The sequence below is a fragment of the Mycteria americana genome, chromosome 3, assembly GCF_035582795.1.
Source record: "Mycteria americana isolate JAX WOST 10 ecotype Jacksonville Zoo and Gardens chromosome 3, USCA_MyAme_1.0, whole genome shotgun sequence".
NCBI lineage: Eukaryota > Metazoa > Chordata > Aves > Ciconiiformes > Ciconiidae > Mycteria > Mycteria americana.
The window spans coordinates 50624837-50651758 of record NC_134367.1 but is presented as its reverse complement, the minus strand read 5'-3'; the positions used below and the strand labels follow the sequence as shown (position 1 = coordinate 50651758).

Sequence of the window (26922 nt, the reverse complement as noted above, 5' to 3'; positions counted from 1 at the left end):
TTTTTTAACTAGAACTTACAGCTAGCTATACATAAGGAAGTTTCTCCTAATTGTTCTCTGGTTGTAAACACTGCTGTTGGAAATTTGTTGTAGTGCATATAGGCAAGCAGAGTTGAATTGATTTAATTCATTTACACAATAATAGTACTAAAAAGGGAGTGACTAGGTAGCCAACCTTGAGGCCCATACCACTGTACTTGGCTATTGGTACTTGAGCTAGTTAGTATGTTTACTTTTGCAGTGATTCCATGTCTTATTTAGCATGGACAGGCCTAGTAAAGCCTATTTGGTTTTTTACTTTCAAATTTTACAATCTCTACTGATTTCCTGTGGTATTATATAGTAAGACACCAGCTGACTGTGAATTTGGAGGGTATGTCAGATTAACAGGCACATCATGCAGTGGAGCTATTTCAGGTAATGACTGTTGTGTAATTACAAGGCAAAATTATGACTACTTCATATATGTACATTCATGTTGAATGTTGTTACTTTGCTATCTGTAACGTGAAGAATATTTCCACATATTTCTGTAGCTAGCTTCTGTCACTTACATTAAGTCAAAACCGTTCTAAGGTCCTATCTCTCCATATCCGATAGTTACTTGTACCTGAAGATAGTCTGAAAAGACCAGTAAATTTGTGTGCCCTCTTCGGTTGGGGATTTGTATTATATACCATGATCTGTCAAAATACCCAAGTAACCTAAGCGTTTAATAGCAAGGATATTTTAACGGTGGATGGTGGCAATGTGTAAAACAGAAAAGAAAAAAAAAAAAATCTTACATTTTAATGATGCCATACCAGTATTTCAAACTATTCTCAAAAAGGCCGGCACTGAACTGTAGTAGTCAGTGAGAGTCAAATATGTATCGGAGTCTTCCTGAATTCCTTGATAATCGTTATTATCTGTGTTTTTATTGTACAAGAATAAGAACAATGAGTTTAGATGGCCTAAAGTCATTTAGAGACAGGTCTTTAAATAGCTGAGAAATGAGAGTAACCAGCTGTAAATACTGTTTCTGAATAGCATGGTACAGTTAGTTTTGAAGTGTTTAGAATACTTATCTTTCATCAACAAAACTGCTTCATTCTTGAGGCATAGCGCACAAAATTTAACTTTTTATGAAATTGGTTAAAATTGCTCACCAGTCAGCAGAACAATGTATGTATGTAGAGTCTTAGTCGTCTTGGAAGAAATGTGGAAGTAGAATTGATGCTAAATTTTGAGAAGACTCCTTTCTGGCTGTAGCAGCTGAACGCAATGCTTGTTGGAGCACGAGTCAGTATAAAATGTACTTGCTTTAAGAAATTAATACACTTTGTATCCTTGACTTGCAGCTGCAGCTCTCTGTACAGTACAGTTTATTTGATTATATGTATGTGACAGATTAAACCCTTAGTGAGTTTGTTTATGACTAGAAGAAATAATTGGTGGGAGCGGTTGATAGACTGGAGGGCAGATCTGCCATTCAAAGGGACTGTGATGAGCTGGAGCAGTAGGCAAGCAGGAGCCTCCTGGAGCTCACAGACGCAAGTGCAAACTCCTGCACCAGCGACAGGAAAAACCTCCATACATCGGGGCAGGCTAGGGACTGACTGGGAGGTAGCTTTGTGGAAGTGGATAACGGTGAACAAGCTGAATGAAAAGTCTGTCGTTTGGTGTTGCGTAAATGACGATTAACCAGGGAGCTGCTTTAGCCCTTGTGCCCCCAGAATATAGCCAGATGGTGAGTAATTCTTCCCGTTGGCTCAGCACTTGTAAAGCTGTGCTGGGAATGCTGCGTCGTCTTTGGGACCCCAGGACAAAAGAAATGTGGACAAACAGAAAAGAGTCCAGCAGAGTGCTGCTAGGGTGATTAGGGGCTGGAACATATGCTGTATTAGAAGAGAGTGGGGGAACTGCCCTGCTTAGCCTGAAGATGAGGAGGCTGAAGATGAATCTAATAGCTGCTTTCCACTGCCTAAAAGTAGAGCAGAGATGGAGTCAGACTTCTCGCAGACATGCCTCCATTGGCAGTGGAGTTGGGCAATTACAAAAGAAAATGGTTACAAGTTGTATCAGGAAGAAGTATCATGGGATAGTAGGGCAGGGGTAGTGAAAGTGGTGCAGTGGAAACCTGTGGAGACGGTCAAAACTTGACTGGGCCTTGATCAAACTTGTTTAACTTTGTGTAGACAGCTCTTTTTTTTGGGGCAGGAGCTTTTATTCCAAAGCTTACACTTCAAAGGCACTTCCAATCTAAAGGTTTTGTATGGTTCTGATACATCAGTTGGAGAGTCTTTGGTCTCTTAGATAATGATATGGTTGGTTCTGCCCAAGTACTTCTAGCTGTGCATCATTTCTATGGTTCATATGGTTATTAGACAGTGGTGAACCACTGAGAATAGACAAAAGTTTTGTGTTTTTTAAATTCAGGGATTGGACACATTTTTATGCAAGCTGCAAATTCATATTGCTTGCATAGAGCTAGAGATACAATTCAATTCCAAGCATTTTTTTTTTAATTTATACAACTAGATGGCTTTAAGAAGAAACCATGAATAGTCCAGACTAAAAATTGTGCATATATGCTACCCTGAGGGCTATACCTGTTTGTTCACTTTTCTGACTTTCTAAAAAGATATTGGAAGATAAAAGCCATGAATTGCCGTTTCCTTTTTGAATTTAAACAATCTTTCCCTCATTTTTGCATTAATTCTTTCTGTTATTTAAACCGTCTCCACAGTCGTCTTGAAATATATCCAGTTCTGGAGTTAGTATTCTGATAGCAGTTGCATCAGTGTCAAATACAGAAACAAAATATTTCCTTATTATTAAGATATTTCTGTTGATAAGTTTAAAGATTAGGGTGGGTCTTTTTAGTTCTTTTGCCCACTGTTCTGCAGTGGGAACTCCATTTTAATGACCCATACGCTGTGACCACTGTGTCTTGTAGATATCTAGTAACTTGTAGGCAAGTTACTTGTAGATAGAATTTCTCATTGGGTGATAATTGGCCATATTCTTTGTGTATGCTGATTTAAAGCTTTGCTGCATTGAAATGCATACATTGACTGCAAGCCCTTTACCCTCCCAGTGATCCATCCTGGTTACCATTGTCGTGGAGTCAGGTGGGTGGAAGAGACGCATCTAACATCAAGATCCATGTGAAATTTCAAGTTGGTTGAAGCGTGGCAGCATTTGAGTTTGACTGTAAGATGCTAGCACAAATGAAACTAATTTTTCTGGTTATGTGAAGAACATTGCCCCCAAGTCTCAGGGCCTAGAGAAAGAGGCCTAGTTTTGAAAATTTCAGCCTGGACTAATCCTTAGTTGAAACTGTGTAATATTAAAAGCTTCAGCAGTTACTGTCTATTAACAACAAGCTATGACTGGAGTTACTAACAAGTTTTTAATGTAACAGTTATAAATTTGGATTAATTTCAGTGATTGCTAAAGGATCTCCAGTCTTGCTTAATGGAGGAAATGACAATTCTCCAAGTGTTTCCCTGTAACAGTCTTTTTTTTAAACTGTTTTAAAGGACGTGTTTAAACATTTTAAACATGTTTAAAAGCATGAACAATTTCAGTGATAGATTTCTGAACATTAAATGCATAATGTGCCACACTATTTGTTAATTTATGTTTGAGGTTTAATTTGTTGCTTAATTTGTGTACTGAGATTACTGTTATGGATGACATTAAGTCCTTGTAATTTTGCCAATTCTTACTATTTCTGTATATCCAAATACGTATTTTCAAAGCTGTCTTTATATTCTGTGCATCTCATATTAGAGGCTAATAATGTCTGTGTGGTGTTTGGGCATGCAGTGACTGCATTTCTAATAAATGCATATTTATAAATATAAGTGACTTAGCTGATAGATTTTTCAACTGGATCTCTCCTCCATTATTTGGTTATTAACTTTTGATCTTTGACATAAAATATAGGGAGAAAAGTTTTCATGTTTCACTTTAGGCAAAGTTATATAGCAACCATCTTCTCTTGTTTAAGAAACATGATTAGTAGAGTCATCTGAAACTTTTTTACTGTCACTAATCTCGCTTCTGTTCGAATATTATTGCCATTAATTTAAATATTGTTATTCAGATATGAACATCTGCCTTTTGCAAGTACTGGTTTTTGCTAATACAGAAACTCTTTAACACATTGGTCAAGCACTTTCTTAAAAACAGATGGATTGTGAAAAACAAAAGTAATCAGATTTGACTGTTATGGGAGTTTAGATATTATGTAGACTGCATAAGCTTTTCACAAGGGAGGGAGATTTTGTAATCAAGCATGTTCTGTCAGTCCACCCGATATCCCAGGGAATGAAAAACTTTCTAGTAAATTAGCTAGACATAATGGAGTCAGACATCTTAAGACACATCTCCACTGTGTGTACAGCACTGTCTCAAGGCATCTAAGCTAATTCATCATCATAATCTTATATTGCTGTCTTCCAAACATCTTTCAATGGATACAATATTTTTACTACAGGAAACAGTCGGGTGTAAGAAAATTAACACAAATTTTTAAAGAAGCAGCAGGAAAAGGCTGTCCAGTTTGCATACTGATATATATGACCTGGCAAGAGCTTTTATTAGCATCAGGAGCATTGGCTGAATGCCAGACTCCTAAACCTCCAAAATACAAAATCCAAAAATAACTGCTTTCACAGAACCCTTAAGACTCAAAGCTTAAAACAAACAAACAAAAAACCCAACATATGTCATCCCCCCCCAATCCCCTTGAAAAATATAAGCAAAAGAATTCATCATTCTCCCATTTTTGTGTGTCAGTACCTTCCATTTATGCAAAACAGACTTAAGGAAGCTATTAATGCTATGACGAGCTATAAGAACTAATTAGTGCTTTGGCTAGACAGTACTTAAAGACAGAAGGTGCTGGCCGGAAGTTTGACAATCAAAACAAAACTGAGTTTTCATCAAGCTGGTAAACAAGGAAGAGTTCTCTACCTATCAGCAAGAGCTGATAGACTGACAGATAGACTGGACTGACAGAACATACTTGATTACAAAATGCAACAAGTTCATCATTCAACTGTTGCAGATTTATTGCTGTTATATTTAGAAACTGTAGAAACTATTGGAAATTTAAAAACCTTGATAAAACAACAGATTGTCTTGAGCATTATCTGAGTGTTCAGAGAATAATCTGAGAAGTATAAATTCGTAAAGTTACCTGCCTTAAATAAGATTACCTGTGTGATTTCTGGGAGGTGAGGAAGCTGGAATGAAGAACAGAAGTGAGTTACCCGAAGTGGTAAACATTACCACTGTTTAACTTTTTTTGTCCTTCAAAGATTCACTTGTTTGCCATATATGCCACAAGGCACAATGTACTTAAGCTCCTACCATAAGTCTGTTACTTGTTCAGAATTTCTTGTTGTTCTGATCCATAAGGTGTGTTGCTCATCTCTGTTGAATTTTGAAGACAGTAAGCTGTTTACCCAACTTTCCTAGTTACTGTAATATGAGCATTAAACAAGTAAATGAAATTAATATTTGTTTTATTTTTGTTCAGCTAGGATGTCTCCAAATACGTAGATTCCTTATTTAAGAGGCTGCTGAAGCTCACTGGCTTAAGTAGGTCTTGACTGTTTTGTTTTGTGTATCACCATAATTAATAGTTTTATCAACTGAGTTTATAGTCAGAAGTGGTAATTGAAGTATAAATCGATTAATGCCTCCTGTAGGATGCTTGTCCGCACAACCTGTAGTGAAAGCTATAAGCGGTTCTCAACGCTGTCTCCAAGGACGAGGGAAGTATGCTAAATCTTCACCTTCCCACTGACAGTTTGTGAGGACGATGCAGTCGTTTTTTGCGTTGGACATTATAAGAGTAAACCTCTGACTCTGTAGGCTGGGGTTCCCGAATGTGGGAATCGTCACTGTCACTGCCACCTGCTGAGCTTCCCAGCTGGTGAGCTATGGGGTAGCCCCCTGCGTCCAGGCAGCTCCTCCTCTCGGGCAGGTGCCTGCATGGTGGTGCTGACTGCGGCTCAGGTAAGTGCTTGTCAAGAGGTGCTTGCTGCTAATCAAGAAACAAGGGTGTGGAAGTACTTTCTGAGATAAGCATCAGGAAATGCTCCTACAGAATACCTGGCAGGAGTTTGTTTACTGTTTCTTGGAAATTCCTGCCTTGTGTCACACTCGGTCAGGAAAAGCAACGTGTTATAAACCCTGCAGTGTGTATTAACTATGTCTTTTAGCGTACTGACAGGCATCTGCTGCACACTGGAATGGAGCAAATCTCAGACTCTTAATTTTTTGCAATTGCTTTCATTGTTATCAGCAGTTTTGGAAGTAGGAAGAACCTTTGTTCTGCAAATAGATTTCTGTATTTTACTTTGCTTAGGGGGGGGCTGAATTCTGTTAATGGTAATACCTCCAGGCTTCTTGAGACTCAGCTGAACGTTGTGCTGAGGAGGGAAAATTGGAGACTGTGTGTTCGGCTGAACGTTGTGCTGAAGAGGGAAAATTGGAGACTGTGTGTTCCTTCTGAAGACACGTCCGCTGTGTTTGGTGTCTTGGAGAGTTAGGGCCTATAAGGAAATGTAACCCTTGCTCTTCCCCCTCTAAAGCTGCCTTCTCCAGTAAGGCTAGCAGCAGCTTTATTCATCTTAGCTCTTCATGTTCCTTTCTGTCACTTTTGGTATTGGTTGTTTGCTTGATTTGAATAACTGATTTGCATGTATAAAAGCCTTTACTGCTCTAGACCTGTGCTGTCCTTAATACATTTTAAGCACAGTAAACTATTCACTTCTTGTAATGTCTGAACAGGATGAAATGGTGTGCTGCCTCGGGCTACTTTACTAGACCTAGTTACTTGGATAATATTAACAAAAATGTGTTTCAAACAAACAAACTTTTATTTTCAGGTTGTGTCATGAAACTGGCAGTATATTTTCTGATTATATCTTACACTGTTGCAGATTATTTTAAGATTTACATATCCAAATGTAAACCCCTCAAAGTTTTTCTACTGCTTTCATTTCTCTATGCTTTAAACCTATTGTTCATCTATAGTTAAGAACGATTAGGTGTTTTTAACAAACTGTGAGACAGTGCGGACCAGTACAGCAGGGAGTGGAGAAACAAACACTGTTAATTGCGGTAATGAAATCCATAATTTGTTGCCCAATATTTCCCTAACAGTGAATTAAAATATGGTTATGATATTCATATGATATGAATTCAAGTTGCTTTCCCTTTCAGTTCAATAAGTTGCCACATCACTGTTTTCATAGGAGAATGCAGATGACTTACCTTTAGCTTCAGGCTAAATAGGGAAGAGAAATGTGGGGAAAATAAATTAATACAGGTCAAACTTCTGTAAGAAAAGTTTGCATGTTGTTCCAATTGTGCCTCATTTATCTCTTTTAGCTGAAAAAGAATATATGTTATTAATATTAACAAAACCTAATTTTGCCTTCACAGATAAATTTGAGCAGTTTTGGGCAATAAATCGAAAACTCATGGAGTATCCTCCAGAAGATAGTGGATTTCGATACATCCCATTTAGAATTTATCAGGTAGGAGACAATGAAATAAAAGCACTTTTACCAAACTCTTCCACTGAGGTGTCATAGATCATAATCTCTTTTCAGAATTATACGTTCCCTTTTCTAACTGATAATGATATAATCTCAATGATAATTATAACATCTAAATGATAAAACTTTGTATGCTCATCTTTGCTAATTCATACAACTCAAGGGTCCAGCAAAGACAAAATAGACTGTATTTATTCTAATAGGTAATTACCATTCATTATGTTGTACGTGTATAATACTTGAGAATGTGCTAAGGTGCTAGATTATGTTTGTTTGGGTGGGGTTTTTTGTTTTTGTTTTGTTTTGTTTTTAACCAGCTAATTCTGTCATTAAAAATCACTGCTACCTATGAAGACTGCTTTGGATGCAAAATGCCCTCTGAAAGGTCTAAGTCAAACATTTCAGGAGCAACACTTTTCCCTCAACCACTGTGTAGGCTTCTTTCTTGTTGGCATTATGAAGTGAAAGTAATGGTATAGGTCTTGCATCTAGTTCTTACTTTTGTATTCTAATTGTATACTTTACAATCCAAAACTAGCTTTGAATATTTTTTTCTGTTTTAATATACCAGTGCTTTATTTTTCTCAGCAGTTTATTTGGAGATATATTCCTTGGAATCCTTACAATTTTTCGATGTCCTCTTAGTTTTTTTTATAGCATTAAGGGCACAATGAAGTTTGGAATTAAGTATGGTTAAAAGCTTATACAAAATTCCTGTAGCCTGTCCATAAATTAAACAGTTCTGTTTCATCTTTGAAACATTTTCATCTATTTACATTTAAGTTTTGCACCTGTAACTATCAAAAAAAGTCATTTATTCATAGTACTGAATAGTCTGATACTACTTTATAACAGGTTTTAATGACCATACAAACCTATACAATCTTGCAATGGGACTGAAGTAACTTTTAATGTTAGATATAAGACATTTACCGTCATAGTGAAACCTTAGATTGAGAACGGAAGTCAGTTATTTTGTCAGAGATCATAGCAGATGGCAAGGTTTGTATAAGTATCAAAAAGTGTGTATCAGGAAAAGTAGTTCACTCACAGCATTTTGTTTGGTTGGTAACTAGGTTTTGTTTGTTCTCTGATAGGTGTTTGGGTTTTTTTAAGTCTTTTCATAGAAATCACGCAAATGGGTTTGCAAAATGGAGGTTTTGCTGTCTGAATAAGGTACAGACCTTTAAGCCATGAGGGAAATTTTCTATGATATCACATGATTTCATGCTAGTAAAGCTTTTTAAAAAAAGAAAAAAAAAAAACCTAATTCAGTAATATCTATCCCTTTAGCCAGTAGTACTTATCTTGATTCTCATTATCTTTTCAATTGGAAACCATTACTTGCTGTAGTTTAAACCCAAAATACCTAACTAAGAATAGAAGACCAAACAGAAATAAAGATGATGCTGAGACAGCCTTTGAGAAGGTTGGTGTATATTATTTTCAGTAATGCTGCTCTTAATATTTCTAAATATTTTCAGTAATGTTCCTCTTTTTTAAAAAGTGGATGCAGGTGTTTCTAGCTTTTTTGTTTGGTTTGTTGGTTTGTGTACTGATTACTGCTCATCATAGAAGTCTGTGTATTTAAAGGAATTTTCAGAAACTGTTAGGAAGGGTGAGATTATAATTTAATTCCAAGCAAGGAGTTAATTCCTGTAGTTTTAACATAATTTTACAGTACTTAGTGACAGACTTGCATATGCTGAAGTAACTGATTCGAAAGTATTCTTAAGAGGTATTTAACCCCCACCCTGACTGCATTTAATTTCCATTAGTGCTGGTAGAAATCAGCTTTGCATTCTAATTGGTTGCTTGCATATCCCTACATAAATACCTGAAAGTCAATTTAGCCTGGGTTTGTATTACAGTGGATGTTTATTCCCTATGTTTATTCCCTATGTTTTCACATAGTGTTTTTGTGGATACTTAAGGATATAGAGGTAGATGGCAGGAAATTACTAGGCATTGCCTTCAGTGGGGAGAGTTCCTCCTCTTAGTCTCCATACCTTCCATTACCCCAAAATTATTAGAAGGAAATTCTGTGAAGGGAGCTGCCTAGATTGTGTTTTGGCAGTATGAGGCAGATGAATTTGTTTTCCTTCAAGGAAATGTACTAGATAATGATATCAACTAAGAAAATTCATTATTAGCCTTGATTAAATGTGACTGGGGAAAGTTGCTGCAGAAAAAATGCATGCAATAAAGTGATCTGACATGCTTTTCACTGAAAGCCTGATATTTTCAAAACTCAAAGGCTCTTTCAATTGTAAAGCTTGTCTATTAAAATACATTTCTAAAGAATAATATGAATCATATCTCCTGTGGTATCCAAATCTGATGGTGTGCGGGGGAGAAAGAGATTGCAAAAATACGAATGTCATACTTGGGTAAGTCAGAACTAAACTAACCACAGGTAATTTTAAAAGCCCTTGTCCAGCACCTCTTCTTTTAAGTGTAGCAGCTAAGATTGGACCAGAATCCTGGCATCTACTGTAGAAGATAAAGAAAAAGACTGCGTATCGCTAAGGATCAACTCAGTTGCAATTTTAAAAGTTAGCTAAGAGATCTTGGAGATTTTATTACCAGCTGTCATAGTCTAAACTGTGTCCTATGGAACTGCGCCAGATGAACCTTTGACAAAGGTGGAAACTTTTTCTACCAGAGATGGTTTAAAAATAGTGATTATATTTTTGTGACACTTTTACTTACACGCATCCAAAAAAAAAAAAAGTGCCACACTTCATCACTTCAGACGTATGAGCTGCTGTGTCTTCAAGTTGACAGTTGCATGAAAACTTTTTTGCCTTTTTGTCTGATAGTACTGTTGAATAGAGTGCTTTCTTCACTTGTTCTTTAATAGCAAGAGAGAAAATAATAGTAATCTTCTGAGTATATTATGCATTTAAGAGTGTTGCTTTTCTTGTACAGTACTAGAGCTAGTTTGGCTTGAGGACTTTTCCCCCATGTTCCCCCAGCTGGTTTTGCACTTTCTAACAGAACGAACTTATATGGTTGATAGATGGCAGGAAGTTTTCATCCGTCTTTGGCTCCAGGCACTGTGACATATTAGTGTCACATAATGGGCATATTAGTCAGGCACCGGAGAGGAGTGTCTACATGCTGATAGAGATTACCCTGATGAACTACTGTCTGCTGTCTTACGCTGCAGATGGGAGCACTCTGAATCTCGGTTGTTGTGCACTTAGTTTGCACTCATCCCTGAGTTTTGTTATCTTGCTCTCTCCCCATGTCGTGCTCACCCACTTGCTCTTGCTTGTTCTCTCCCTGTCAATCTTCCTCCTTTCCTCTGGAGTCTGCCCTATGAGTATATAGGATTTAAAGTTGTAAATAGCATTTCATTTTTGAGAATAAAATTACAAAAGTATGTGAAAGACAATGCATTAAAACTATTCACGACAAGTTCTTCTGAGATTTTCTAGAGTTGCACTTGGCTTAAGGCAGGCAGGCTGTTGTGTGTTTGGCAGCCCAAAAGGGGAGGATCTGGGATTGTTTGTTTGCTTGTTCCTTTATTTGGGTACTGGGACATGCCATGGTACTGCAATGAGCATTTCCTTTGCCTCTATTTTCTAAGGGTTTTGATTAGGTTATTAATTTTATTGCCTAATTACATAGTAGGCCTTAGCTTTGAACAGGTTTTTCCTATCCTAAGTCCCTTAAGATGTTGTGATGTTTATCTGCCTTAGTAATGTGAGTGAAATACTCCATACTTAATAATACATCGGTTAAATCCAACACTTTGCTCTTTCTGTCAAAGTTGCAGTACTGAGACGTCTAAATAGATTTAAATGTCTACCATGACCTGTCCTCTAAAAATAGCAAGGTGAGAGGGGGAAATGAAATATTCTAAGACGTTATTAATATCTGGGTCAATAAATGAATCAGAAGCCCAAGCATGGCCCTTTCCCAAGCAATGGAAGACTGTTTTATTCGTATTTCCACATTAATTGGCAGAGCTCAGATAATCAATTACAAAACCCATTACAAGTATGCAAATCAGCATCACAGTTTGGCCCATGTTATGACAACTACTCAAAAACTGATCAAAACAGATTGTTTGTTTGGCAAGATATTTTACCACCTGTAAAGTTCTCAAGTAATAACAAATCCATCCTTTTATGCTAGTAGGTTATTAAAAACTTTTTTTTGTTTTGGGTGAAAAGCCTCCATTGCATTTCAAGGCTGAATTTGTCTGACTTCAACTCCAGTTTCTAGATTTTGTTTTGCCTTACACCACTTTAAAGTCATCTGACTTTCTGATCTCCATGTTCACTTATGGAGTGATTTCAGCAGCTTCGATTTTTCTTTGGTAAGCTGAATCAATTGAACTCTTTAAGCCTCTTGTCATGAGGCTTGCTTGTCAGTGCTGAAGTTGTTTTTTTAGTAATCTTTTCAAACACTAGCTGATATTTTGATAATCCTCAAGATTAGTATTAAAGTTAGGGAGACGTAAGGCCAAAAGTGAAGTTTATTTCTATAGGATTTTAGATCAAAAATAAGTCAAAAATAGATCAAAAATAAAAAAAAGCACTGGTGGGATAGAGGTAAAGTTAGCTGCTACTTGAAACTGCAAATCTGAAAATTTTTATGAAGTTGAAATGCAATGACTCGTCAAGCAAAAGAACTAGAAACTGTAAGTGCTGTCGACCTGAAGAGGGCAACACAACACAGCAAGTTTCAGCGTCTTGTTGGCTAGTGCAAAATGCTCTTGAATAGACCTGTGTATAATATCTTATTTAACTTTTTTCTTATTTATTAAAAATGACCTTTTCATAAAGGACCTGCTGAAAATAGATCAATTTATTTCTTGAAAACTTCCTTTTACAAAGAGGAAGTTTGAGTGAATAGGAAAATAAAGTGAAATGATGGTTGATTTGTGTGAGAGCTGTGCTCAGCTGAGTTTCTGTGCTGAAAAGAAAAAAAGGGACTCTGATTCATCATCAGTTGAGTACACAGAATGATTTATGCTAATAACTGATGGTTCAGCACTGAAGAAACACTAGCACACTTTCACCAGTTTTAAATTACTTCAAAATCTAAGCTCTATGAATGAGGAAGTTTAAAAGCTTTGGTAGGCAAATATTTTTCCTAGTGCCTCATTATTGGAAAAAAGAAAAACCAACCTTCTATCAAGTATTGCATATGGGCAGCATGATCCATAAGTTCCTATGAATGCTTGTTTTCTGAACTTGATTGCTTTGTTCTGTGCTGAAAGTAATAGCAATTTGACAAGTTGTCACCTTGAGTTTAAGGTCCCTGTCACCACAGTTGAGGTTCCATAATTGCATAGGCTTTTCTGGTCCATGTAAGTGCAAAGTGAAATGGACTAGCTCAAACCAACGCTGTTAGAGATTACTTTTTTACATGTTTTGTATTAACGAATGTCCATGCAGTTCTTTTCAAAGACTTAAGGAACCCATGCAAGATCAGCCTTGTGCCTTTAAGGATCTTAGTACAGGATGGGGCTGTCAATCAGTTTAAAAGAAAAATTCTGATTATAAACTGTATTTATTGTCAGAGATGTGACTAAAGTTTACACAAATATGCCCAAGTTATCTGTAAAACTGTCAGTCTGCCTAGTTCAAAGCTATTGTAAAAGTTGCATAGTGCTCAGGGAAGGAGGCGCAGAAGAGATGGGGCTACAAAACCTTGATTTGGGTAGCTTCTCTGAGCTATGGTTGAACTATTACCAAGCTGGATAGTTTTAAGCTAGCTCAGGCTTGTCAATAGGAGCTACGGTGATCCTTCGGAGTTGAATGTAGATGTAGCTTATATACAAAGAATAAAGTAGTTTTGCTTGTATGAAAAATAGTTTGTTGAGGTTCTGAATTACATTATAACTAGTTTAAAACAATTTAGGGATATACTGGATTCTGCATATTGGGGAAAACTGGGTAGTATTTTGTTTTAAATAATCCATTTTTATCTTATCAGATACTTAGAAAACTAAGAATTATTGGTTTTAATGCTTTTAAGTAGAGTGAAAGTGTTGTATGAAGTATTGTACTATTCATTGCTCTTAAGCAAATAATGTAATGTTTGCTTTTGTGGATGTAAATCCATTTCTGAAGTTGTTTGCTTCATAGGCAGTCAGTACTCAATTGTTTACTTTTATGTGAGGCTTAGGTCTGCATATGTGCATAAGACACTGCAGCTGTGAAAAGCACTATTGATTTGTTGTCACTGACTCTTCAGATACCTTGATATTTTATCAATTGCAAATATGAATCCTTTTCTAGGAAGGAAATTTAATACTTCAAGGCCATGCTTATATTGTGGATGTCTTTGTCTTCTCAGTGCTCAACAAAACTGTTTCTTCTATTTAGTCTCTGTTATTTCTGGCCTTATGACTGTTGCCTGCTGTCTGTTCTGTGTGTTATCACCCTCCTGAGTGTTGACTTTCTTCTGCTTGTAGGATCTGTGCAATTCACCTGAGGTTAAATAATGCAAATTCAGTTGTTCAAATAATACAGGGCTACTTTCCCTGCACAAACGAATTCAAAAGATCATTTGAAAGACCAGGCTACAGCCAGAATGTGATTCAACCATGCTTGTTAGGTATTTTGACATGAAAGTGGTTGTGAGTGGAACTTTTCTGCAACTTTTGGTATGGAACTGGCAATGGAACTTCTGGCAATATATACTCTTGCTAAAAATGATCCGCAAGGTATAACAGGATTTTTGCTTTGGATAATGTTTGTTCCAGGTTGCCCTAAAACCCTTTGATTTTTGGTACATTCTGCCTCTTGATTTCAATGCACAGAACTCTATCTGTTTTTCTTAGAACCTTCTTGTAAAGCAGCTGGATCATCACCACCTTTCAAACCTTTGTTCCCTTTTTCTTGCAACACAGACACTGGATAGCTTTAATAGTATTACAGATGTACTCTTTCCCTGTCAGGAATGTTGTTGCGCAGATGGCACCCAATAAAATGCCTATTTAGAGAAGCAGTTTGAGTTTTTAGATGGTCATGAAGCAAAATTGCTGCCTCTAGGTAAGGTATCTGCACTGTATTTTGGATTACAGCATGTATCCCTTTTTAGTTCTTGAGGTTTTAGCCCTTTCTGGCAAAGGTCACTTAGTTGGATCTATCTGCTGTATATCTGCAGATGAGGAGTTTTTCAGGATTTTTCATTTACTTAGTTACTGATAGGCTTCTTAGAGATCTTGATTTCTCTCTCCTTCCTCTTTTGTGAGATCTTTTTCCTCTATGGGAATCTGTTGAATGAACGAGTCTGTTCTTAGTATAAAGGCATGCTACTATTGTAAAGATGTTACTAATGTTACTACTATCTATTATTAAAGTTCCAAGCAATTCCTTAAACCAAAAAGGCCAGGCTATACAAGCTCTTATAGGTGGTCCTTCTTATATCACTACTTATAAGAACAATACTGTGTTTTGGACAATCCTAAATACTTAGGGTTTTCCCAGGTCAATATTCAAGATGCTGTGTTGCCAGAGTCTTGTCCATAACTGCATGCATCCCAGACTGAAGCTTTGCTGAATATTTTTGGTGTATTGTCGGCTTTGTCTTTTGACATTGACTGGGGAGAGTCCTTTAGGAGAGTTCCTCACCTGTTTGGCAAAAAACCCAAAGCCCTGGCCACTTGTACACAGCCTTTTCAACCACATATTCAGTTAAGGATCTTGTCCAGGTTGGTCAGGATACAAGCAAGTATTGATTAGGGCTGAGTCTCCTTTGGCAGTAGCAATATTAGTGGCCATCTTGCAGACTTAGGGAGATTCTTCACACATTTGTTAATTTTTTTCATGTTATGGAAACCAAAATAACATGGCTTTGGTGGTGCTTCAGCCTTCATTTAACCAGGGACTTTAGGACCATTCTCCAAGTGATCATGCTCTGTAAGGAATACTGCGTGGAGTCACTCACAGCATAATGAGCATTAAGGGTGTTCTTTAACACACCTTGCGGAATAGATGTACATTCTCAACCCATTGTCTGTCCAACTGTTTTTCACAGAAACCTTGAAGAAATATGAAATTCTTGGTTGAGAACTGAAGAAAGAGTAAACAGTCCTTCCACAGATGATTTGGCAGCCTGCAGAAGAAAGATTTTCTGTGGACATAAAACACATTTCAAAGAAGAAGAGTTACTATTAAATAATCCGTATTTCCCAACAGCAATGGAATTTATCAACCAGTTGCAGACTTGCTCAGAAACAACAGTATGAAAATACCTTACTTTTTAATGGGATGTGGTTATATCATGGCCTTTCTTAATTCAACAGGTCTGCAACCACTCATACACAGTAGACTCAAGTGTACCCAGTGGGAATGAGGTTCTACAATAAGAACTTTTTATAAAACAGACAGATCCACTTCAAATGGAAGAGAGTACAATCTCTGAACATCTCATAAGAGTCTCAGTGTCTACACTCATAAATGTGAAGGTTCTCCTAGATAACCTTTGAATTTAAAGAATACAGTGGGACCTACGGCAAGGAAGGCTAAATGGTATCCTGGGCTGCTTTAGGAGAAGTGTTGCCAGCGGGTCAAGGGAAGTGATCCTTCCCCTCTACTCAGCACTGGTAGGGCCACACCTGGAGTACTGCGTCCAGTTCTGGGCTCCCTGCTAGAGAAGAGGCATAGAGCTACTGGAGAGAGTCCAGCAAAGGGCCATTAGGATGATTAAGGGACTGGTGCCTATAATACGAGGGGAAAAAAAGGCTGAGAGCTGGGACTGTTCAGCCTAGAGAAGAAAAGGCTCGGGGGGATCTTATCAATGTGTATAAATATCTGAAGAGAGAGTGCATAGAAGAAGGAGCCAGGTACTTTCCAGTGGTGCCCAGTGACAGGACCAGAAGCAATGGGCACAAACTGAAACACAGGAGGCTCCATCTGAACATCAGGAAATACTTTTTTATGGTGAGGGTCACCAAGCACTGGCACAGGTTGTCCAGAGAAGTTGTGGAATCCCCATTCTCGGGGATAGTTAAAAGCCACTTGGACATGTGTACCTGTCTATAGGTGGCCCTGCTTGAGCATGGGATTTGGACCAGATGTCCTCCAGAGTCCCTTCCAGCCTTGACCATTCTGGGATTCTGTGATTCAGAACCAACATGCTAGCATGCTGAAAAGCCATTTGGAAAACCCAAAAGATGTTCTATCAAACCACAGAAGCTTAAATTGTTCCTTAGGAACCATTGTTCTTATGAATTCTGTGACAGGCTCCTACTTGATCCTACAAAGCTAAAATCTAGGATTCCTAGAAGGATCTGAGAGAAGTTTGTGCCTTTTTTCTCCTTTATGCCCTTATGCAATGTGATGTGACTATGTTTGACATGGACACAAAATCAATGTGGACAGCATGATGCATCTTTAGAAACAGTTATAGAAACTGAAGCAATGTCTTCTGTTCTGAAGTGTTACAATTAAGCTAACCCACTCAATTTTTAATGACTTGAATTTGGTAAAGGATGTGTTCTAACTAGGCATATCTTTTTCAGGTTAGTAGAACATGTGCTAGGACTTTAACTTTCAAATGTTTTACATGGTTGTAATAACTCATTTTGTTGCTATTACATAAAGCTTTTTCTAAAAGACTGTAAGGAAGCATGTTGCCAGTTTAAATAATACAGAAAAGGGTGGTATTTTAAATGGTTCTTTAATCTTTTTAAAGATGAGCAAGTAATGGCCCTCAACAACATGTGTGGGAGAATTAACTGAAATAGTTGCCATATTTTTCCGTAGGTTTGTAATAATGCTAAATTATTGTTAATTGTGTAGGAAGTTAGGACAGAACTGCAGTTGCTTCATACAGTGCGCTCTGTTCGATGAAAGGCTTCCAGGAAGACGTGAGTTGTTGCCCACGCATGATTAGGAGAATAGTTCTTAACCATCCATGACCAAAAATTGTTCGATATTATTGTCTAGACATAACTGTAATAAGCCCTACTACATAAAATTTTAACCTTATTCCAGATGTGTTTATAATTCTAGTTGTGGCTTTAATTTGACATAACATTTGCCACATAAGACGATAACAAGTTAAAGCTTCCAGCAAGGGAACACATCGTATAATTGTTCTTGCTTTTAAAACAGTGATCATTAATGTTTAAAAACTAAAGGATTTCCAGCTTGTGTAATACTGTTAAGAGTGCTTGCAAGAATAACAAAATTTTCACTTTACTTGACATGTGTACAGGTTATAATTTTGACTGCAAGTTTCTATTTTCTTGATCATGTAAAGTATGCAAATGCAAGAAAATCAGTTTGAGGTAATTTGGATACACACTTCTATAGGAGAAAAATGATCCACTGAGTAAGTTTGTATGTCCTTCATGTTATGCAATATTCTTTTAACAGTAAATGTTTTTTTTTATCTTATCCCTTCATGTTATTTCAAATCTTAGGAGTAAGAAGTTTTAAAGATGTATCCAAATACACATTTGTCATGACCATATTAAAGCATATGTACAGGTATTCATAGAATTATCTTAAGCTTCAATCTAGTGATATACTTCTGCGCTACTAATTTATGTGACTGCTCTTAGTGTGAATTGAATGTATAAAGTGTAGCCTGTTTGTTTGGTGGTTTTTGTTGTTGTTGTTGCATGCCTCTTAAAATATTAGGGAGTAAAAGTTCCTGTTCATCACCATAAAGACTTTTAACTTCATGAGGAAACCAAAGCTTCCTTCTCACCACATAACTGCAGAAATTCTAATACAAACTCAAGGAAAAGTGAAAGGATGCATTTTTTCTATAGGTTGTAATCAGGTATATATTACTTTTACAGCCACTGAAAATATGTAATTTATTAGAGCAATTTAAAATGTATTGTGGGAAAAACAAGTCATTTGATTTATTCTATATGTTGACTTTACAGCTAGTCCTGCAACCCACATGACATCCTGTCAGTGAGTCAATTTTTCTGGTAATTCTAGATAGGTGTGTTAAGCATGTTTATACTCCTTTTCATCTTACGGTTTTTAGTTACATATTGGACATATAAAACTATTACTTAGTTCTTTTATTCAAAAAATTTTAATTAGTTCTATTTTGTAATGTGATGGACCTTGTTCTCTGAACAGTGATCATCAAAGGTATACAATAAAGCAGTGGGGTGTCTGGGAGAAGCCCTCTATAGCTTGGAAGATTTGAAAGAGGGCAGAGGAGCAATGATTACAGGATAAAGACAAATCATGTTGTCATGTTTTATGCCTCTCGTAATAGAAGCTGAAAAAATACTGATGAAATTTGAAAGGTGACAGATTTCAAATGGATAAAACAAGATCATTTCCTTTTTGTGTGTGTACTTTAGCTTGTTGAACTGAAAATCAAGGCTGAACTTGCTGCCTTATGAAAGAGATGAAGTTTATAGGTTTTTAATAGATGATTGAGGAAGAGCGAGTTCTTTGACGCTTCTTTCAGTGGGTATATGTATTTCTTAGTGAGTTTAACTTTAGCCAGTTGTCCTTCATATAGTCACTGACTGCTTGTCGTGAGATTTGATTTGGGGAGGTGGGGGGGGTTGCTTGAAATGCAGAGGAAGGGAGTTGCAACTTTCATTTAGTTTATTTTACTGGGGCTCTGTGGATGCCTCTTAAAACCTACTGTTTTAATATTTCAAATGAAGGCTAGCTGAGGGCAATGGAGGAGAGCAGTTACTGATTTTTAGCTGAGTCTCTGTAAAGGTATATAAATAAAGGTTAAATCTGAGTAATCAGTTTGTGAGGTCTACTGTTGGAGAGAGTTTCGTTAGTCCCAACTGCACTGATATGCTTCCTAAGAGAATGGTATGTTCCTTCTAGCAAAGAAATTGGCAAGGATAATTTATATGTGCTGGCAACAGTGTAACCAGTGCTTCTAAGAAAATTATTTAAAATAAGGGGACCATGTTCTTCTTAAAAAATAAACAGATAAAAATAAAAAGAGATTTTAGTATGTTTCATTTTGATCCTGGTTGAGCATCGAGTTTCCTGAAGGTAACCTCTCATTTTGTCACTGGAAAGTTCCACAAAGCGTGCAAAGCTGTGCTCTAGAGTGGCAGAGACTACCTTGCGCTGTGGCTGTAAAATAGGCTTCATGCAGAAATAAGCTGGTTTTACATTTTTTTTGTTAAGTGGGACAAGCTTGTAGAAATACCTTGTTTCAGTATTCTAGTAGAATAAATATTACGAGTATTTGAATTTCCTCCCTTTTGTGTGTCTATTGTCATCAGAAAGCAGCGATTTCCAACAGATCCTTAAAGCATTAGTCGAGAGTGTTGCAGAGCCTTGGGCGTTGGAGCAATTACGAAATAGTTACCTTCTCACAAGCTAAGCCAAAAAGAAAGGTATAAACTTGAGCCCATCTTTCTCTGAAAGTCTGTGTTGATTTTCACACTGGAATTGTTTCATTAAACCTGTGGGCATGAAAAGTGAGAGAACAGCTTTTCTGGAAACTCCTTGCATTCTGGCAGCTTAAGAGCTCCTACAGAATCTTTGGAGGGAATAGAGATAAAAGTCAGTTAAAATGGTTTAATAGCAGAATTAGAAATTCCATCCACTCTTCACCCCCCACCTCCCCATCCCCGGTCTGTGGACTGTTAGCATTGAATTTGATATGTTGAAGTAAAATAATTCACTTAAGGAAATAGAGGGGGGTAATTGATACCTTTTAATGCAGAAACTCAGATAACTTCTTGAGATTTAATAAAGCAATATGAATATTATGAGTGGCTTATTTACTTAAATTTCTATTTTTCTAGAAGTCAGCTTTGCTGTTACCACAACACCTATAAATTGAATTTTATAACTACAGCTTGGAGCAAGTCTGTGATAAATAATACAGTTATTTTAAGGACAGTGATCAAAGCTCCTTGCAGCACAGAAAAAATACCAGACTAATAAGAAAAAAGTGATCCAGGGATATTTTAGAGGCATTTATTAAACTAGCATTCTCACATTACATTTATTTTTTTGTTGGTCAATATATTAACATTGTATTTTCTCTCTTGTATTGTAATTCCAGTTGTCTGAGGACACTAAATGTCATGCATTTATTTCATGTTTAGCTTTATCACATTCATCTCAGTAAAACACAATGTTAAACTGTATAATTTAACAAAGATATATGGTGACTAAAATGATTTTCCTCCTTTGGAAGGCTTTGTGATAATAATTTCAGAGTCCACGGGAACTCTGTTTTAGCGATCTCCCTCTGTTTTAGCAATCCATTTGTATTGGAGTTTTCATTTTAAATGATGTTGCATTTTGCTTCTAGCAGGTAACTTGCTTTGAGTTGCTTTAATAGATGTATTTTGGGGTGTAAGATTTCTGTATCTTACATTGAGATTTTTAAAAGCCAAAGTCAAAAAGTGTTGTCTTTGGATCATAATAAATGTAAGTATTACAGTTCTGTCTGACATAGTAACCATTTTTCAGTCTTGTTTGCTATCATACAAGATGTGAAGCAGAAAGAAACATATCACTTCCTTATTTATTTTTTTTTCCAAACATCTAATGAAGATGTAAGAATCAAACAGTTTTTTGCTTTAAATATGTCTTGTATTGGAGAAGAATCTGTTTTTTTCCTTCTGCTTCTCAAATTGCTTCTTGAGTAACGGCAGCTTGTTAAGAAAAGGCTTCCTTCATTTGTGTTGAAATGAATAAATGACCTTTTATTGAATTCTTTGGGAAGTGAACTTAAAACAATTTAAGTTTATTTGCAAGTAACAACCATGGATTATTTTACATAATTTTTTAAAAAATCTGTAGGTTTGTGGCTAACTTACTGGAAGGTAGTGTTTGTGCATAGGCATCCTACATTACAATTCAGTAGTGAAAATGAAGTTACCTTGATATTTAAATAATGCCATTTTGGCATTTAAATAATGGATTTCAAGTTATCCTGTAACTTGAATCTCTAGCCTTAGAGTTCATAAGTGTATTATTTCTTAGCACACGTTGAAAATACTGTTTCAAGGTTATCCTGACTGAAGCACAAAGTGATTGCTTATAGTCAATGAAGAAGTGAGACTATAATCATTTTTTGAAATATTTTTTGAAGTAAAATACTGAGACTCCAGCTGACACACAAATCTTTCAGAATCTATTTATTTAGAAGCATAAACTGGAAGGTATGCTGGGAAATAGCAGCAATTGTGAATAGGAAAATATTTTAAGATTAAAAACACAAGTTAAAAATAAGATTGGACTATTGGAGAAGAAATCAATTTAATAAGTAATGCAGTGTCTCCTGTGTTTTTTAACTTGAGATTACAAATGAAAGTGAAAGGGAGAATTTGAAGTTTAAGATCACAATTTTGTGCCTAGAGTAGTATTTCTTTCAGTACATAGAATCATAGAATTGTTTAGGTTGGAAAAGACCTTTATGATCATCGAGTCCAACCGTAAACCTAGCACTGCCAAGTCCACCACTACACCATGTCCCTAAGCACCGCATCTACACAGCTTCTAAATACCTCCAGGGATGGTGACTCCACCACTTCCCTGGGCAGCCTGTTCCAGTGCTGGACAACCCTTTCGGTGAAGAAATTTTTCCTAATATCCAATCTAAACCTCCCCTGGTGCAACTTGAGGCCATTTCCTCTCTTCCTATCGCCTGTTACTTGGGGGAAGAGACCAACCCCCACCTCTCTACAACCTCCTTTCAGGTAGCTGTAGAGAGCGATAAGGTCTCCCCTCAGCCTCCTTTTCTCCAGACTAAACAACCCCAGTTCCCTCAGCTGTGACTTATAAGACTTCTGCTCTAGACCCTTCACCAGCTTCGTTGCCCTTCTTTGGACATGCAAAGGGCATACATGCTTGCCTAGCTTTTTTTGTAAGCTTTTATTAATTGAATGATGAAATAGGAATTACTTACAAGTATTGGTTAGGCAGTATTGATATTTTTAGCTACGTGATCACCTTTACTCTGTTGTGGAGTTAATTAGGATGTGAGTATCACACTAGATTCTTCTATCATCCTAGCATAAGCTTAATACGTCTTGATAGGTGGAACATAAATTAATACTTCAAAATATTAAATAGATTGTATGAACAAGAAATATGCAGGAAAGTACAAAAAAGGACTCCTGTAGATATTGGCCAGTTATTTATACAGAAATATTTTGCAGATTTAATTTAACTTACACAATTGATTTAATCTATTTGAGTTGCACTGGCCATTGCAAAAGCAAATGGTTAGGGTTTAGTTTTGCTTTTAAGAGCGAGCATGATTGGAGATGGGAAGCTTAGAACAGCAGCGCTGAATGGTGGGGGAAGAATTAGATGTCTACGTACACGCAATTTTGCCTATAAAGCATTTTATCTGCTGTGATCACCAGCTTATGCAGCCTGCAGACATCTCAATAACGCAGAATAATGAATGTGAGTTAGACTAAATCTGCTCTTAGATTTCTTTACTGTATAGTCACCTGTTTGTTTTCTAGATGATGATAGTCAACATTTGCCCTGCTATTCAAATGTTCTTCTCCCTACTACATGACTGAGGCTATTTCTTGCATAGACTGCCTTGCTGGCTTGTTTTGGCCATCTAATGTTAGCTGTTTACAAATGTAAAAAGCTCTCTCTGATGTGGTATTTTTTATTCATTGGTGATTTTTTCCAGAAGCCAGTCAAATGTTTCTATTGCCCAGAATACTGCAGATATCGGGATATATGAAATGAGCTTAAGAGCCAAGTGACCCCTTTTTAATACGTAACTAGATTCTGAATGAAGGTCAAAATATGCAGCAGCTGAAGCAACTGTAGATAACATTATTAAAATCATAAAACTTGGGACAAGAGGTAGGGCAAGTTCAGGAGGGCCACCTTAGGCTAGGTCCCCAGAAGTTGCTTTTTCTACACACCCAGAAATAGTTCTTTCCCATTCTGACACAAATTCTTTCTTACCTGAGTGTATTGGTGATTTTCAGTCTTAGCTGCCGCTTCCATTTAATCTTTCAGTCTGAAAACCTGCCTGTCTAGTTTCCAGTGAGTGAAGTATTTAAAAAAACAAACAAAACCAACCCACCCCCCCCCCAAAAAAAAACCCAAAACAAAACAAAACCCAAAACCAAACCAAAACAAAAGCAGAACAGAAACATTGCTTGTGCCTTTTCCACAATGAAGTACTCAGTGATTCTGGTCTAATATTAAGCAAAAAGAAGCCAAAGATACACACCCAGAAATACCAGAAGAAAAACTGTGTTGCAGCACCAGTGAAAGAGCAGTATTTCAGATGGGGCTTTGCAGTATCTTGCTTTCAGACAGACATGATATTGTGACGGTTCTGTGACTACAGCAATTCGTCATCTTTTCAATTAGTCACTTTTTTCATTGTGCATTGAGATTTTTTAATTGAAAACATTTCTACAAAGCAGAAGACGTCTTAGAAAATATATGGAAAATGTACTTTTGAGTAAATATTTAACAAAATTTATATAATTATTTTCAGGGAGTAGTTAATTTTCCTGTACTTTCCTTTTTATATAAAATAACTTAAATCATTATGCAAACTCTTATTATTACTTTTAAAGCTTCTTGGTTGAGTTTAAATCAGTTTAAACAAAATGATAAATCTAAATTGAGAGGGGTTTTTTTAGTGTAAAGTGGTTCATTACATAACAGCACAGACAATGAACTTGACAAGTTACTGAAAATATGATGGAGTATGTAGGGAAGTCTCAAGTTTTACAGTTTTAGGCTGCCAGCTTATGCACACATGGGAAAGGAATTCTTTTTTTACTTTGGGTTCAATATGTATGGTAACTTTTATTTGTTTGAATACTATTAGAGTAGCAGCAGAGTGTTTAGGCAGAAAAGCCAAATCCCTTCCTCTAGATGGAAATATTGGTAACACTGTGATTTTTCCAGATAAAAACCCAGCAGTTCATGAGTTATGTCTTTCATTTTAAGATGCATCCTGTATAAAATATCTGACTAATTAAATTGTGAATTTCATGCAGTGTTTGATGTTCTGTTGATTCTGAAAAGGACCAGGCAAGCTGACTACTCTTTTTGGCAGGATGACAGGGAAGAAAAAGAGTTATGATTGCTAGCACAATACGTAACTATATAGCTTGTCTCTGATCTGGTGAGGCTTTATTGCTGCCTTAAAGGGTCTCTTAAAACTTTCTCTCACCTATAACTCTTCTCAATGCCAGTATACCTGAATAAGTAATTTTAATCTATTTTTCCTCAGTGTGGTGTAATTTTATTTTCACTGGCACTTTCCTATCACTGTTACTGTTTAAACTTTCTTTAAAAAGAGTAAAGTCTTCATTTGTTCTGCAAAGCACAAGATTTGTGGTGCTATGTAGTAGTATAGAAGAAAGAGAAATTTCGGTTGCAATAAGTCCAACTTTCTAGAAAATATGTTAACTTAGAGTTGAATATTTGCTTTCATAAAAACTTGATTTGATACTAAATTGCGGACATGATCAGTGTAAAATGCACTGCAAATTTTGGGCCAGGTGATTGTCTTCATATGCTGATATATACTGGAAGGCATTTCCTTTGTAGATCTGTCATCAGCAATTACTGATTGACTCTCACCTGTTGTAGCCTGTGAATGCATCCAGCATCTTTTGAACAGCTCACAGCTACATTGGAGCTGGACTGTAAAATAAAATAATTTAAAAAGCGCTATATTCCGTTGAAGCTATGATAATCTTAGTAGGAAAAAACAAGGGATACTGTACAAATACATGCTTTAGGCCTGATGGAGATTACTTAAAATCATTGTCAGTTAACAGTTATGCAGTGATGTCGTTGTGGGTTAGATTACAGATAGTACTGTTTTGCATGATTGATTAAGCAAATATTGTACAAAACACAAGATTATGTAAGCAATTACTCATGTTGGCTATTCCTTCATGTGTTGTTGTAGTAAATACTAGAGTAGAAAGCTGTAGTCAAATTGGGCTTATATTACTAGCTACCACACTTCAAAAGGGGTGATGGTAAGATTTTTCTAAAATTATTTGTGCTCCTATATGACTAAGATACTTTGAAAAGTTATCCTATAAACATTCTAGATTGTAGGATGGGACTTTTCTTTGGACTCTTAATGCATAAAGCATCTGCTGCATGGAAGGGAAGAAGTGTAAGCATGTTGGGGTAATACTCTGCCTGTAGGATTATATTTGTCAACTACAATCTTTGTATAAATGATGTGCAGTTACTTTTATCATTTTAACATTGATGGAGACCAGTGATTTTTATTTACATTACCACATCTGTATTGCTCAACACTTAAAATACAAAATTGAATTCATTTTCTGTAATGTTTCATGGTAGCAGCTGAGGATATTGCTTTGCATCAGTCAGCAACTATGTGGAGATTTTAGAAAATACATTTTTGGCTTTTTCCTCTTGGCATTAAGTTATGATAACTAGGAAAAAATTGATTGTAATTTTTTAATAAATAATGAGAAACTGCAGTATGCACCTGGGAAATTCTTATCTTAAAAGTCTATTGTTGATAACCCCCTTTGCCTGCATCCTTCTTCTGGTGTTTATTTCCAGTTCTGCTACTTCAGATGGTAAGCACTTGGGAGCTGTGATTAGACTTCTATGAATAATTCGTTATTTCTTTAAAATAAACTTGATAGAAAATTTTTTCGGCTATAACAATGTTTTAGGGGGGTTGTCTTTTTTTTTAATGTTTTGGAGGTACCTTATTCAATATAATGTGCCAGACTTCACTTCTCAAGTGTGGATCTGTCTGAGGTGGATCCTGCTGGCTGTATGCCTCCCATCATTTTTCAAATGTTCAGACATTTCATTAGCACTGTTTGTATCCACATTCTGCTACCCTGAGGACACAGAGAATTGACTACAGCAACTAGTCAGCTCCTTCTGATCAGACTTCATAAGAAAAACTGGAAAAAGACTGTTTTTCCATTTTTGGAGACTGTTGGCAAGAAGTAACAAGTCGCTGTGTGTCAACAGTTCTGCACTGTACTGCCCTGGAATTACTGTGAGGCAGTGTACCACTCTTACGAAAAGACTCCTTGCCTGGCTGTTTCAGAAAGGTGAATGACAATTAGTTTGTCATGGTTAATCTACTGCTTGTGGCTTTTCATGTAGGTAGGTGACAGAGACCACATTGTAACTTCCTTTCAAAATTCATTTTTAACTTTTAAATTTTTTACTATACTTGGGTTTCAGGTTTTTTTTCCATAAAGCTCCACTAGGAGATAAAATACTTCTTGATGTTGAGTTGTGTTGCTTTGTTTCTATTTTTTAATTACCATAGTAGGACATGAACCACTTTCTGAGTGGTAGGAAACTAAATTTGGAAGGGGCAGTGGCTTGTATTGCTTTTTTCCTATTAGGATAGTATGTGATGAAAGTGTAATTTACTGGAGCCCAGTTACCCATAA

The 26922-nt window shown here is 36.5% G+C and overlaps 1 protein-coding gene across 5 annotated transcripts in view; it reads left to right on the top strand.

The window, feature by feature from the left end:
- ATG5 (autophagy related 5) overlaps positions 1-26922 on the top strand; it is a 112800-nt gene that overhangs the window by 29291 nt on the left and 56587 nt on the right. For all 5 annotated transcript variants that reach the window (XR_012775219.1, XR_012775218.1, XM_075498474.1 and 2 more), the window contains one exon: positions 7450-7544. Coding sequence is in view for 3 of the 5 variants with exons in the window: in XM_075498474.1 (XP_075354589.1) it covers positions 7450-7544 (95 nt within the window). In the remaining 2 variants the exon portion in view is untranslated. The remainder of the gene's footprint in view (positions 1-7449; positions 7545-26922) is intronic.